The 15,923-nt window shown below is 42.0% G+C and overlaps 1 protein-coding gene across 3 annotated transcripts in view; it reads right to left on the bottom strand.

Annotated features, from left to right (window-relative positions):
• The window catches only part of LOC149149696 (histidine--tRNA ligase, chloroplastic/mitochondrial-like), a 271,220-nt gene that overhangs the window by 168,738 nt on the left and 86,559 nt on the right, over window positions 1-15,923 (bottom strand). For all 3 annotated transcript variants that reach the window (XM_089438614.1, XM_089438613.1, XM_089438612.1), the window contains exons 4-5: window positions 4,476-4,564; window positions 4,130-4,259 (exon numbers count right to left, since the gene is read on the bottom strand). In XM_089438614.1, the coding sequence (XP_089294740.1) occupies window positions 4,130-4,259; window positions 4,476-4,564 (219 nt within the window). The remainder of the gene's footprint in view (window positions 1-4,129; window positions 4,260-4,475; window positions 4,565-15,923) is intronic.

Below are 15,923 nucleotides of genomic sequence, written 5' to 3'. Positions count from 1 at the left end.
AATTGCATGTATAGGGCGATGGAGTTGATCGTTCCATCTTTCATCAATGATTGCCCAAATGGGCCCATACTTAGCCACTTTATCCTTGTATGCCCTCTTTATTTGCTCCTTTGCTTGATCCATAGCCTCATAAATGAAGCCCATAGCCAATCTTTCCCCATCCACCAACCGCAACACCTTAACCAATGGCTCAGCAACCTTCACAATCTCTGCTGCCTTTTTCCAGAATATTTGTTCATTAACTTTCGTTTTCAAATCTTTGCCATCCTATTTGTTAGACCACTGGCTTTGATTCCATTCATCACTAGAAAACATCTTTTGCAAGTTTCTATGTTGGGAAAGCATATAGATTGCAATGTCAAAAAATGAGTTGCAAATCTAATGATGGCAGGCCTAATAATATCTCTACCCCTTGTGTGTCTCCTCATCAAGCTCAAAATCCATGAATGATTGTAGATACATTTTTTTATGCTTTTGGCATGATCTACAGTGTTCTTGACCCAATCTAATTTGCCAATATCCTCAAGCATGAGGTATATGCAATGTGCGGCACATGGAATCCAAAAGATGGTTTTGTGTTTTTCCTCTAATAATTTACCAGCAAGAACATAGTTAGAGGCATTATCTGTGATGATTTGAAATAAATTAGCCACCCCATCCTCCTCAACAACCTCATCCAATAGCTGAAAGAACAATTCTCCATCTTTCACCCTATAAGATGCATCAACTGATTTTAGAAACATGGTTCCCTGTGGGCAAAAGATAAGAAAGTTTATGATGGTACGGTTCCTTTGATCAGTCCATCCATCTGACATGATGGTACATCCTGTTTTTTCCCATGAGTTTTTGAAATCTTTCAAATACTCATCAATGGAGGAAATTTCTTTCTGCAAACGAGACCCCCTTAACTCATGCATAGTAGGGCCTTTGAAGCCCTTTCCAGCAGCAAATATGGCATCAAACATAGGCTCATAATATGGTGAACGAGAAGCATTGAAGGGGATATCAGCATCATACCACCATCTAGCTATGTAATCACAAGCAGTCTCCCTCAATTCTTTCTTCCAATGGTCATCTAAAGTGGGTTGCAAAGTTCTACTAGCTTGAGGACCATGTGCATCTGATGGAGAGGAGAGTGTGACAGTGAAATAACTTTTGATATTCATATCACCCTTCTTTTTCAGTTTACCCTCACCCTTTTTTCTTGCATGGACTCCAAAGAGGGAGGAACATAGCGGAAGGGGTTGGATGCATCAGTACAAGGGATAGATGAAGAGCCCTCAAAATCAAAATGGGGGTTGGTAGCCATCATTTGTTGTATACTCCTCTTCCTCCCAATTTCAGCTTCTATTTCTTTTTGCCTAGCCTTTTCTTCCTGAAACTTCTCAAAGCTATTTAACAACTCCTTCCTAATCTCCCCAGTTTGTGCTGATTCAAATGGATTAATTTGGCCTCTAATACCTGCCAAGTGTGGTTTCAGCCTATGAATGTCCCAAGACCCTCCTTAATTTTTCTATGGAAAAATTTGCAATGCATTTGATTATCAACCATTTCAACATATGCCCAAGCAGCATCTTTCACTCTAGGAGCCATTTTTTGACTTGGAAATTAAAGGAAAAAATCTGAAGATGAAAACAAAAAAAATAGCATTGCTTCAATGTTCATTTCTTTTACAAAAACACTCTTTTCAATTTCTAGATTTGCACAAAAAAATAAATAAGCAAAAACAGATTTTAGAAGTGAAAAAACAATACCTCTAGGCACAAACTGCCTCCTCAATGTTGTTCCAACAAACCAACTCCTCAATGTTGCTCCAATCATTGCCCAAGAAGCTCCTCACTGCTGCTCCAATGCTTGCCCAAGACTCCTCATTGCTGCTCCAAAAACAAACTCCACAACTCTTCACAAACTCCACACAAATTCTCACACAAATGCAATGAGATAGCTGTGAGGAAAGGAGAGTGGTTGGGTAACTTTTATAGGGTTGAGAGAGGTAAATGGTAAAATTCTTACATTTATGCAAACTTGCTGAGTTCATGCAAGGGTAAAATTTTTCATCCTGTTTTATATCTTATTATATAGATTTACTACAAAAATGATGAGGTGCAAACTTCAATGCTTATTATGGAAAGGGAAATGAGAGAAGGCTGAAGATTGACGAGAACAAGACTGTCCAAGTAAGAACAGGTGATATCTAAAGGCATTGGTTAAACAATGTATTTACCATTAAACCTATAGATGTAACATTCAGAAACATCATACTTATTGCCCATTTACAATTTATTGCATGTTATAGCTCATCCAAGAGTTAGTCTATTTAAAGAGGATCTGCCAAATGGCCATTCGAGATATCGAGATATCGATATATGAATGTTCAACAGTTTATATTATAATTCGAGATATCGAGTCAGCAATCAGCATTATCGAGTCAGCAATCAGCAATCAGCGTTTGGGATATCGAGTCAGCAATCAGCATTATCACGCTTTCTGTAGGAAACTGTCCAGTGTCACGCATTATCGAGTCAGCAATCAGCATTATCACGCTTTCTGTAGGAAACTGTCCAGTGTCACGCATTATCGAGTCAGCAATCAGCATTATCAGAGTTGTGAAAGACTGTGTTGTGGTCCGTGGAGTCGTGGACAATCGTTACCTGAAGGTTGAAGCTTCGGTGTGTCTGCAAGTCTGCGAGTCGTGGACGGTGGAAGCTCTGCGGCGTTGACAGTGGAAGCTCTGCGGCGTCGACGGTGGAAGCTCTGAGGCGTCGACGGTGGAAGCTCTGCGGCGTAGTGGAATGGCTCTGCACGTCGACGGTGGTCCGATAAAACGACAATCTGAACCCCGATAAACCCTAAACCGAAATCTGGCGGGACTCGGTAAAATCGGCAAACTCGCGTAAATCGAAAAAATCAGCAGACTCGCAAGTCAAACTCGCATTGACCACGAGTCAAAATCAGTCAACGCGATTTGACTCGCAGAGTTTCAGATCAGAACTTTTCACTAGCGAGCAGAGTATGAATCGCGATTAATCGGCAAAATCAGTGATTCCTGTTTCACTGGAACAAACATTGATCCAAATAATACCACAATTCAGAAAGATCCCAATCCAATTGAAGTGAAGACGTACTCAGAAGTTGCAGTTCAAATGACGGAAATTTCAAGTGAAGATCCAACAATTAACCAAGTGACTTCTATACCTGAAGGAAATCAGATACCTCTAGTAAACTAAGAAATCACCAAAAACAGGTTAAGAGGAACATAGATCACAAGAACTCCTTATCAACACCCAAATCATAAAGGCAGACATCTCAATCAGTCTACAAATCCATATCATTCATTCGTACAAGAAACAAGTAACTTATATTCCAAAGAATATCAATGTCACCATAATCCAGTCTTGAGATAACAATTCTTCTCAAGTTTCCAATAACTACAAGATTCTACAAAAGATTGATTTAGGATGGTCAGATCCCTTCTTAGTTCGACAATTTTGTTTTATCACTCAGAGGTTCATATCGTCTCGTATCATCGAAGATGACAATTCCAAGATGAGAAGAGATTCAAGACAGAAAAAGAGATCAAGCCTTTTCATCAATAAGCTTTGAGGACAAAGCTTTTCTAAAGGGGAAGGCAATATTATGAATATAAATAATTAATAATTAAAGAGTAATAATGATTAGTATACTAGAAAGGCATGTCTCTAAGGATATGACCATTCATGAAGGGGCACCTGCCTAGGTATATAAGCAGGCCCTCATTTGTAACAATCCCATATCTTACAAATTCATATCACTTGTATTCAAACATTTTTATATAAAAATATTATTCATTCCATGATGGACATTCTTATATTTCAGATATTCTGAATATCCTGCTACATATACGAACTTTGTACGTAACAATTTCTTAAAAGACTTCATCTTCACATACCCACAATCCATTTTTATTTAAATGTCACAATGGATTATATTTCGAAAGGAAAAATTGCATACGAGAGTATAACATATTTTGCACTTTAAGTGTCATCATTCTACAAGAATATTAAACTCAACAAACATGATTCATATTAAAAGAATGCCCATTGTTTCTATCATGCATTATATTTATAACCACCAAAGCTAAAAGTCTTACCTCTATGCCTGAAATTCCAAATATATCCATATTCCATTGGTAATGTTCTCGGCGTCTTCCTCTGGTCATTCTTTCATAGCGCCAACATTGTCCTATCGCAAACCATTTGAGAGGCAGTGGCAACGCTTTCCTGTAGAACATAAAATGCACATTAAGTTGTGTGAACCAAACTTGGACCCATTAGCAAATTACTGCTCAACTCCTATGAAAGAAGGACATGCTAAGTTTCTTTACTAAAAGACATAATGTTCAACTATAAACATGTTAATGTGAAAGAATTTAATTGCTGTTCCAAATGAAAAATTATTTGCAATGTATTAAAATATAATGAGTCCAAGATGGAGACCCCTTTTGCATAACCACCCGAGCTAAAGACGGTGTCAGCTCTGGCCGAAGTGCAACCCGCCGACCACCCTTGTCTACAAAACTGTAGAGCTGTAACAATAAACATAATGAATAAGAAAGGGTGCTGCAAGCAAACATGCAATTTGTGTGAAAGGCCTCCAAAACAGAGATCATCTAATTAGAAATCTGTTTTAATCGAAAACAAATTTTCCCTTGATATATTTATAAGCAATCTAGAATGGATCATGATTAAAACTCACAAAATCTTCCCGTTGCCTTGGTTCTCTAATTAGTGACACACTAACTACAATATGGCATGAAAAAAATCTATTGATATTTATGAGCAACTATACAGATCCTATTTTGGTAAACATTGTAATAACATTGCATCAGTATCTTTTAACAGAAGTTAGTGTAAATTATTGATCCCTTTTGGCCCTTGATCTGTGTTTACCTGAATTTATACCTTGGTTCACTCATTAGTAACACACTAACTACAATATGGCATCAAAAAAATTTATTGATATTGACGAGCAACTATAAAGATCCCATTTTGGTAACATTATAGTAACATTATATCTGTATCATTTAACAGAAGTTAGAGTAAACTATTGATCCCTTTTGACCCTTGATCCAAATTTAGTATTTATCTGAATTTATACTTTGTATAATTTTCCACCTTACATGAGTTAAAACAACCACCCAAAAAAACATTATTTGGTTTCCTTGTTCAACGCAGGATGAGAGAGAATATTTTATTCAGAAGCTCCATTTAATGTAGACAAATATAATATATACTAATATGTTATATATAAATAGAACAATAATAATAACTAATCACTAAAGTTCACAACCCTTCATCCTCATGACCACTCACTGATATTTATAACGTAACAGGAGATCTTGAATATATATATATGGATATTCTTCCCATTTCTTATTTAGATTGGATGTTTCATTGTTAAGGAATATAATGTTTGTAAAATTGGTATCAGAGCCCATCTGTTCATGGCCTTTGGCCACATTTTCTCAAAGCCTGTGTGATCCCAGCCTTTGGCCACACATTTTTTAGAGATAATATGAAAATTGGCCTTCAGCCATTACAATCATTTTCTGGCTTGTGGCTGTTTTTTTCTACTCTGCTTGTGGCAAAAAACCATCTTCAGTTCTGGCCAAATTTCTCCACTCTGCTTGTTGGAAGGGTTTGTGGTAGAGGGATCTCTGTTCGGGTGGCCCGTGAGCATGGGAGGATGACTGTGGTAGGCTGCAGGCCCTACCAACTCTGAAAAGTGTTAACGCAGGGTTGTTTTGGAGCTGGAATGAGACCAGAACAGCAGCATAATAGAAGGCCCCTCTTCCCTTGCTAGACTGCAGAAATTAAGGATTGTTTTGGTGTCAAATGAAGGGCTGGTGCAGCGTACTAGTGGCCTAACCAGGAACAGTCTAGGGCAGCGGTGGAACAGCAGACATAGAGTCGTGTTCACCTTGTGTTGGGTCAAGGATATTGACCAGTATTGGATCAGTTTACCTTGCAGCCTGTGGGTGCCATTTGGAAGACTTTCCGTGGAGGTGAAAAGTCCATCCTAGGAGCAGAACCTACAGTAAAGTATTGGGCATCATTGATCTGGTGGAGGGCAGCATGTTGATAGCCCAAAGTAGCCCTAGACAAGCTATCTTGAAGGGAGAAAGTGGAGCTGAAGGTTGGGTGAAGATTGGTGCCAAAGTGCAGCACCTTGATGGACAAAGGTGATTGCTAGCCTGGCAGATTGGAGCTCGGGATTAAGCCTATCCAGAGAGCAGATTAGATCAGCCCGTGTACATGCTACAGAAGTGTCGTACAACGGTGTTAGGTGGAACCACTCCTGGAGTCTCTATGTGTTGTCCTTTGAAGGACTAAGTGGCAGCTAGTGAGCAGTACAGAAGCGAAGGACTGGCAGGACAAGATACGACATAGAGTCTGCACAGCATGTTTGTCATTGTATCTTGTATACCATACACTGTTGTATTACTCAGATTTGATTTAATATAACGAAGATTGGGTTGTACATTATTGTTCAATATTTGTTAAAAATTGAGTATACCCTTCACATAATCCAACATTTCTTGTTCTTCCAAAGTCAGATCAAGGGACATCTTCCATCCGTGATAGTCAAACTTTTCAAGGAGCTTGTCTTCAACCGGGGAGTGGGATGAGGAACCCATTGAGCCTTTTGTCCTTTTCAACTGTCTTCGGTAATTGTTCTTTCACTCTTGCTTGGGCATTGTCTTCACCTCAACTCTGATACCACGTTAAATTAGGTATGTTCTATGCTGAGAGCAATTTACTTCAATTTTTCATATTAGCCCAATGTCAATATTCAGATTAGCAATCACATCAGCATGATAGTAAAGCGCAAATAGAACATAAACATAAACAGTAGAAGACAAGCCAAGACAAGAGGACACAAGATGTGGCACCAGCCAAGGACAAACCCCAATGTGGGGAAACCCTTGATCAAATCTTCTTTAGTCTTCAATAGTTCAGCAGAGAGATAGAGATAGAGTACAATGAATTAAAGTCAATACTGACTTGCCAAATAGGAGATCTAACATCAAAGATCTTCACCATAAAGATGATACAATGAAGTTGCAAATCTGATACCAAGGACTGCAGTTCTGAACTCAGGTGAGGGCATACTTATCAGTCCTCATTCTTCAACTGGTTCTCCAAGGTGATTACACCACCATGCTGCTCCTTGCTAGCTGACTAATCCTCAACGCAATACTACTAACCCTTGACAATGGCTCTGTCCATCTCTTATTACAGCAGCATCATACAACCCTCCAACAGTCATTAAAATAGCCTTTGATCTCAGCAGTATTATCTCACAAGACAGCTCCTAGATTATGCTGATGATCTGGGCATATATAAGCCCTCAAACACCCATACGAAATACTTGACTGTGGTGTTATGGCCTGCGGCCTAACACACAGTTTTCTTGTAGCTTCCAGGCAGCATAAACATTATTCTTTGTTACCCCAACAGATCTGTTCCACTGCTCCTTTAACTCAGCCTTCTTACAAGAAGAAACCAGCCTCACACAGTCACAAAAGGGATGCCCAAACAGTCCCTTAATCCGTGCCTCTTTCACGCTGTTAGCAGGGTTCCTTTATGCTGCAGCTAGGGCTCTTTTCTTGCTGCAGCTAGGGCCTCCTTAGACCTGTGGCTAGGGCTTCTTGACTGCGGATTTAGACCTCTTAGAACAACGGATTAAGGCTCCTCTTGAAAGCGAGTTGGAACACCGAATTGGAGCCTCCTTTGACTGTGAATAGCAGCCTCTCTTTGACTACGGCTTGCTGCGGATAGGAGCCTATTTGAACAATGGATCAGGGCTCCTCTTTACCAGCGAAATAGGGCCTCCTTATTACTGCATATAGGGCTTCTAAAGCACCTTCACAACTCCGGCTAAGACTTCTTTTAGACTGCGGCTAGGGCATGGCTAGATCTCCTTCAACTGCGGCTAGGTGTCTCTCCCTTCAACTGCGTCTAGGACACCTTGACCTGCTGCGTTAGAACCCTTACTCCACTGGGTCTAGGGCTTCTCCCTCTTGATCTCTCTAGCCACCAAACCCAAATGAGTGGAGAGAGATCTTAGGAGAAGTGTGTGTGTCAAAAATAACTTGAGACCTCTTCTATTTATAATACAACATTAAGAATAAGTTGGGGTAATATGGTTGTTGGCCAACCTTGACAAATTGTTAAATAACATAAATAAATTGATATCTCCATGAATACATGTTGGAATCGGATGATCTTTGGATCAATCCTACACCTCTCGAAGAGAAGAATCCAAGAAAAATATCAACTGCCATAAATAAGATGACCCACATGGACTTTGGCCCTAGTTGTCAATTTTAACATCATATCATTGAAAGATGGAGGAAGCTGAAGAAAAGGGCCAAGGAAAGGGGGAGGAACAAATCTCTCCTACGAGTAAGATAGTATCCCTCACAAAAGGGTACTATCATAAGCTCCTAAATCTTGTGTTATAGATATGACCAAGATAATAAGATGCATCATGGCATCATGGAAGCATTAGAAACAAGAGCTCGTGACATCACAATGGCAATCATGAAGGAAAAAACCCATGGCAGACAAACATGAAGAATATAACTCTTAGGAACCTCAGTGGACATTGAAGAAAAAGGAAGGAGTCATCTGGGACAAGGCTCATCATACATCAAGTCAAAAGGAAACATCTGCCAGTTGGGGATATACAAGATCTTCAAAATTTGAAGAAATTTCAACCCCCACTCTAGTTATCAATTTTCCTTATCACTCCATGCATTTAGTTTTAAATCCAAGCATGATAAAAAAATTAAAATCTGGAAATGACAATAATTTTCTGAAAACACAAATTTAAAGATTTCAAAACTGCTGAAATTGCAGAAATAAAACACAGCAAAATTATGACAGCCACACAGAGAAAATAACACAGTTATTTTTTGTCAATGTGACCCTAGAAAAACCCCCTACAACTCTTGGGGAAAACCAATTTGACAGCTCTTGTTTATTTCTGAAAATGCTTTTACAGAGAAACCGAAATACACAGTAAAAATTCCAACAACCACAAATTACAACTTATCTCGATTTCCGTGCTTGAACTCCACCTCGAAAATCATGCCAATCAGCAAACAACCAAAACAGAAATTTTTACAACAATAAAATAGCATTAAATGTTGTACGACCAGCCTCGAAAAACATGCCCATAACTTCTTGTCCCTCTTCCTTGATTTCTGTGTCTTTCTCCTGTTGTATGGTTTTTCCTTAGGATGCGTGCCAATAAATGTTGCTGCCCAGATTTGCTGAAATGTCTACTTGCTGCTCTCCTTCACTTCCTCATTGCTCATAAATTTTCTCTTGCTCTCTCTTCTCTTTCTCTCAAATGCTCATGAAAGAATAAATTGATCTTTTCCTCTTCTCGTCTCCTTTTACTCTCCAAATGACCTTTTGGGTTACCCTAAAATCTAATGGTTGAGATTCATTTAGATCTAGGGATGAGAATAAATGTGCATTTAATTCTCAGTTTGTATTTTTTAACTCACCCACTTAAATAAAGACCCACTTAGCCTTTTATTTCCATAGTCACTTTTTCACTTTCTAATTCTTCATTGACTTTAATAAAGTCACCTTTAAATTAGAATGTAACTTTACCACTTATAAAGTCACTTTTAAATTAGAATGTAACTTTACCACTTATAAAGTCACTTTTAAATTAAATTGACTTTATCACTTATAAAGTCACTTTAGGATAAAAGCAAAAAATAAATTTGGACACTTTTCCTAGGGCAAAGATCAAAGCCTTAGGGAACCACTTGTCCTCTGGTACCCAAATTTTAACACTCCCTCTTACCAAGGAAAGTGTTTCTCACCACTCCCATCTTGTCAATGAAGTAGACATGCTTGCCCCGTGGTAAAGCTTTGGTGAAAATGTCTGCTACCTGCTCATTTGTGGAAATGTACTCAAGCTTGACAGCTCCCTTTTGGACATAGTCTCTAATGAAGTGATACTTGATCTCAATATGCTTTGACCTGTCATGAAAAACTGGATTCTCCGTGAGTTTTATGCAACTCTGATTATCACAGTAAATTACTGAAGGCCTCAATGCCTGACCAAATAGACCAAACAACATTTTGTGAAGCCATATGACCTCACAACTAGCCAAACTAGTAGCCATATACTCTGCCTCAGCTGAACTCAATGCAACTGACTACTGTTTCTGGTTGATCCACGACACAATTGTCGAAACCAACCCAAAACAACACCCAAAAGTACTCTTCCTATCTGAAGCACAACCTGCTCAATCTGAATCCGTGTACCCTACCAGTCTCACTCCATCACCCTGTCTATAATCCAAACCAAAATCCACAGTCCCCTGCAAATAACGAAGAATGTGTTTTGCAACCACTCAGTGCACTCTCCTGGGCTCACAAATGAACTGACTCATAGTGTTAACTGCAAAACATATATCTGGTTGAGTGTTGACCAAATACATCAAACAACCAATCAATTGTTTGTATAGAGTAGGATCCACCAACTCGGAATCAGAAGCGTGAAGCTTCTTCTAGTTAGTGATCATAGGTGTAGACATGGGTTTGCAGTCCTCCATGTGAAATCTGCTAAGAATATCCACAATGTACTTCCCTTGTCCCAAGAAGAAATGCCCCTCCTCCTGCCACACCTCCAATCCCAGAAAATAATGCATCAAGCCGATATCCTTCATCTCAAACTCTGAAGCAAGATCTCTCTTGCAGCCCTCAATGAGTCTCTCTGCACCAGTGATGATCAAGTCATCAACATACAACACCAGAATGAGAGGCTCCTCACCCACCACAGCGAAGTATAGGTTCGGATCAGCCTCACTCTGTGAAACCCAACTGCTGCAAGTATGTATCAATCCTAGAGTACCAAGCTCTGGGAGCTTGCTTTAGGCCATAGAGTGCCTTTTTCAATCTACATACACGGGACTCCTTCCCATGCACCTCAAAGCCCTGCGGTTGCTCAATATAAACCTCCTCCTGAATGAAGCCATTGAGAAATGTGGTCTTCACATCCATCTGGTGGATCTTCTAACCCATCTCTGCTACAATCAATATAATGGAGCGAATAGATGTATACCGAGCTACGGGAGCGAAGGTCTCCTCATACTCAACTCCCTCTACCTGTGAGAACCCTCTTGCCACAAATCAAGCCTTGAACTTCTCGATGCTGCCATCTGCAGCATGCTTTATCTTGTAGAACCATTTGGAAGTAACAACTGATTTACCTTCAGGCCTAGCCACTACCTCCCAAACATTGTTCTTCATAATAGAAGAATACTCCTCCATCATGGCCTCTCTCCAAACCTGCTAGTTGGCTGCCTCCTCATAACTAGAAGGCTCGGAATCAACAATGCTTGTTACCAATGCCATGTAACTACAGAACTGCTCAGGTGGTTTACTCTCTCTAACCTGTCTCTTTGGCGCAGCAACTGATGTGGCCTCGCGCAAGGTATCTTGAAGCCATTTGGGCTTCCTCTTCCCTAAGCATACTTCTCCCACCGGAGTGAAAGAATCCTCATCATCATCAGAAGCCTGAACTCCTGAAGGCCTGTCAACTGACCTCATGCCTAATCTTGTGCCCTTAGATGTTGAAGTACCGTGCGAACTGTCCATTAGCGAACTACCCTGTGAACTACTCTGCGAACTGCCCTGCATGCTGCCCGAAGAACCACCCACATGACTCTGAGAGCCACTGCTCACTGATGGACCTGACACTGTAATCGATGTACCTCTTGATCCCTAACCACTGGATCCCTATGACTGACTCAACTGCTCCTGAGGGTCTGGTGACTCTGGATACTCTAACTCCCGTGACCTCCTGAAAGCTCTCTCCTCCTTGAACTTCGCATCCTGCCTAACAACCACTTTCCTCTGCGTAGGAATATAAATCCGATAAGTTTTCGAGGTCTTGCTATAACCCACAAAGATGCCCTTGTCTGCAGTGGGCTCTAGCTTGGTCCTGTTCTCCTTGGGGACATAGGAATATGTAAGGCACCCAAAGATACGAAAGTGCCCAACATCAGGCTTCTTCCCAGAAAAAGCCTCCTCAAAATCACATTCCCCAAGGCACGATGTGGACTCCTGTTCTGAAAGTACACAGCAGTGTTGCAGGCCTCTACCCACAATAATAAAGGTAACCCCTGATCATGAAGCATGGCTCTGGCAACCCCTACAATGGATTTGTTCTTCCTCTCTGCAACTCCATTCTGTTGGGGTAATAAGGAATTGTGAACTCCCTTCTAATGCCTACCTCAACACAAAAATCAACAAACTCACCAAGAGTACACTCCCCTCCATTGTCTAACCTGAGGACCTTGATCTTCCTACCTGTCTGGGTCTCCACAAGAGCTTTGAACTCTTGAAACCACTTGAAGACCTTGTTGATTTGGTGTAGCATCGGATGTGCTCTAACCACAATATTTGGTGGAGAGGTTGTGGCACATGAGATCTCCAATACCTAGAAGGGGTTTGGGCAAATTCTAAACAGATCAGGAGATATTAAAATAATTAATATTTTTAATGGAGTCCCTAAGTCTAAACTTAGGGAAAATAAAATATTAATGTGTATTAATATGAATCTGTGTTAGAGTGGTCCAAAAGACATGGATCAAGCCAGATCTAATCTTAGCCGTTGATTAGGGACTTAATCTCGGCCGTTGAGATGTCAACAAGAAAAGTATAAGGGGAAGCTTGAGGATCACTTGGAGAAGACACCAGAGTGATCAGTCATTCTATTCTCTAGAGCGGGGTTTGCTAAGAGAGATAGAATCAGTGATCGGGAGAGCAGCTGAGGGGCATTGAGTACAGAGAAACAGAGAAGGCAGAGATTGTGCCGGGAGAGTAGCGCAGCAGCCAAGGAGAGTGACGCAAAGCCAGCAAGGGCTCATGCAGGGCCACGCAGAGGCAGCCAAGTGTTGCGCAGAGCACCAAAGAGGCCAGCGTGTCTGACGCAAAGGCCCAGAAAGCTGACACAAGGCCTCCTGGGGCTGACGCAGGCCAAGAAAGCTTGACGCAAACCCAGCATGAGATAGAGAGGGGCTGACGCAACCCAGATTGGGCCGACGCTGGGGTTGCAGACCAATTTTGTGCTGAGAAGCTGCCGGAAGGATTTTCCAGGGTTTCAGCCAGGAGATTTCTCTCACACTGTGAGGTATAGCTACTAAGGAAATTCTCTATTGGGTAGGCTAGTTTCGGCACCCAGATTGTACTCTGATATTGCTTAATAAGAAAACCCTCAGATAGCTGCACCGAGTTTCCCGCATTGGGTTTTTCCTGGGACACTGGTCCAAAAATAATGGTGTCATGTGATGTGTTTATTCTTGTTTCTTTTAGTTGATGATCTGTAATATGTTGAGCATGCATTGGTGTTTATTTTCAGTATTTACTTTGTAAATAAATTGTTAAAGAAAAATAACAAGTAGGTATGAATAAATCAGAAAAAGTGCATGAAGGATTTCTAAACTAAGTAAATTTAGAAACTTCAACATGGTATCGGAGCGTGATTGCAGATCACAGGAGGACTAAGAGACATCAGTCGAGCAGAGCAATAGCAGCAGAAAACAGTTGTCCCGAAGTGACCAAAGTTGTTTCTAGCAGCGCAGAGGCCAAGAAGTGTGACGCAAAGCCACGCAGAAGAAGCTAGGAGCTGCGCAGAGCCTTAGAGAGGCTAGCATTGCTAACACAGGGCATCCCAGGGCTGACGCAGACCCATCTGGGGTGACGCAGAGCCAGCATGAAGCAAAGAGGGGTTGACACAATTCATAGAGAGGCAGTTGCTAGAGTCTAGAAGGCTGCAGAAATATTGCAGAGTGGAGCTGGTGAGGTACTATAGTCAGAACAATACCTGACAGAGCAGGGCCAGAGGAGTTGTTACCAAGGGTTTCTAGCCGAGGAACCTGGATCAGCAATGCAGTTGCATAAGACGATCAGAGTAGGGGGCATCTCGACAAGCGGTAGAAGGATTTCCAGAAGGGAAATCAAGACTCAGAGGGAGTCCAGAAGAGAACTTCCAAACGGGAAGTAGAGACTCAGAGGAGTCGAACAGAGAACTTCCAAGAGGGAAGTAGAGGAGCGTCATGGCACTACATGGGGTAAGAGACCAAGATATACTGGACAGAGCATCGAACTTCACAATCTGGAATACCAGAATCTTATCAGTGCTTGACAGGAATCGTGTCAAGAACTTCGCCTTGAAGGTTATAGCTATCCCAGTCGACCCCAATGATAACGACAAGTACGAAGAGGCGATGGCGAGGGCCAAGTGCATTATCCTTGACGGGGTCAAGGATCATGTGGTACCACATATAGCCGAGAAGGAAACGGCAGTTGAGATGTGGGAGGCTCTCAAGAACCTATACCAGCATACTTTTGTGCAGAGAAGAATGTTGCTCAAGAACCAAATGAGGTCGTATCAGATGAAGAAGGATCAATCGATTGACACCTTCCTCGGAGGACTGAATGAGATCCGAGACCAGTTGACTGCTATAGGAGCGACACCGGATCAGGAGCTTATGGTGAGGACAGCCCTGAATGCTGTCTCAGAAGATTAGGAAGTGTTTGTCCAGAGTATCCTAGGCAGAGGGACTCTCCCACCTTGGGACGAGATGTGGGCAGCTCTTTGCCAAGAAGAGATCAGACGGCAATCGAAGACAGGTAGCAGCAGCAAAGGGATCAAGGTCAAGCAGGAGGAGGAGGATGTGGCCCTAGCATCTAAGGGAAAGCAGGAGAAGCGGAAGAAGAAAGATCTCTCCAAGATCAAGTGCTTCCACTGTGGGGAGATGGGTCATTATGCGACCCAGTGCCCAAGGAAGAAGAGTAAGGGAGAGTCTTCCAAGACTAAGGCAGCGCCAGCACAGGCAGAGAAGGAAGTTTTGATAGACGATGACTGTGCCATGAGTGCACACGCACCACTTGAGCGGAAGTGGGGAGACATCGAGCTGTAGTCAGGTGGACTACATGCGATGAGGGGCAGGATCCTCGAGGTACCCAGCCTCTTGGATTAGACCTTGCTACGGGAGCCCCGTCGAGGAGTAGCAGGACTCGCTGAGTCGGGTAGAGACAGATGCGGATGGAGCGGCAGAGAGAGCTACAGTGCAGGAGTCCCGAGACAACGCAGAGCTAGCAGGCTGCAGCAGTGCAAGGGGTACAGGAGTGTTGCACCAGTGCAGGAAGGCACAGAGAGGTGTGCAATGGTGCGAGATGCAGGGAATTGTTGCAGCAATGCAGAGGTCAAAGATAGGGAGCACTTGTCAACGACAGAGGGCGCTTCAGCATCAGTGGGTGTTTCTAGCCCAACAGGGAGGTCAGTTGGGAGATCAGTTACTTACTTTTCAATAACTGAGTTGCAGTGCAGCAGTGGGCAGCATGATGAGAGGAAGTGTAGTGCGGATGCAGTGCTGGGAAAAAGGACCAGCAGCAGCACAGGTGCAGAGGGAGCTGTCGTACAGATGCAATAGTGGCAGTGGCAATGGCAGAACCATGGGCAGAAGTACAGGAGGCAGCAGTGCAGAGGACGGTGGGCAGGAAGGCCTAGCATTAGCACAGGTACCGATGCTGGATGATCAAAGTAATACTCCATAAGGGGTATTGCTAGAGCAGAGTCCTCGCTAAGACAGAGTGTTGATTTGGGGTAGCATCAGATGTGCTCTAGCCATGAAATTTGGTGGAGAGGTTCGAGAACATGAAATCTCCAATACCCAGAAAGTGTTTGGGTGGATTCTAAACAGATCAAGAGATATTAAAATAATTAATATTTTTAATGGAGTCCCTAAGTCTAAACTTAGGGAAAATAAAATATTAATGTGTATTAATATGAATCTGTGTTAGAGTAGTCCAAAAGACATGGATCAAGCCAGATCTATCTTAGTC

The sequence above is a fragment of the Pinus tabuliformis genome, chromosome 9, assembly GCF_031772625.1.
Source record: "Pinus tabuliformis cultivar Carrire ecotype Pingquan chromosome 9, CPIR1, whole genome shotgun sequence".
Lineage (NCBI taxonomy): Eukaryota > Viridiplantae > Streptophyta > Pinopsida > Pinales > Pinaceae > Pinus > Pinus tabuliformis.
Note: the sequence above shows the minus strand (reverse complement) of the source record. Positions and strands in the feature narration are given on the sequence as shown.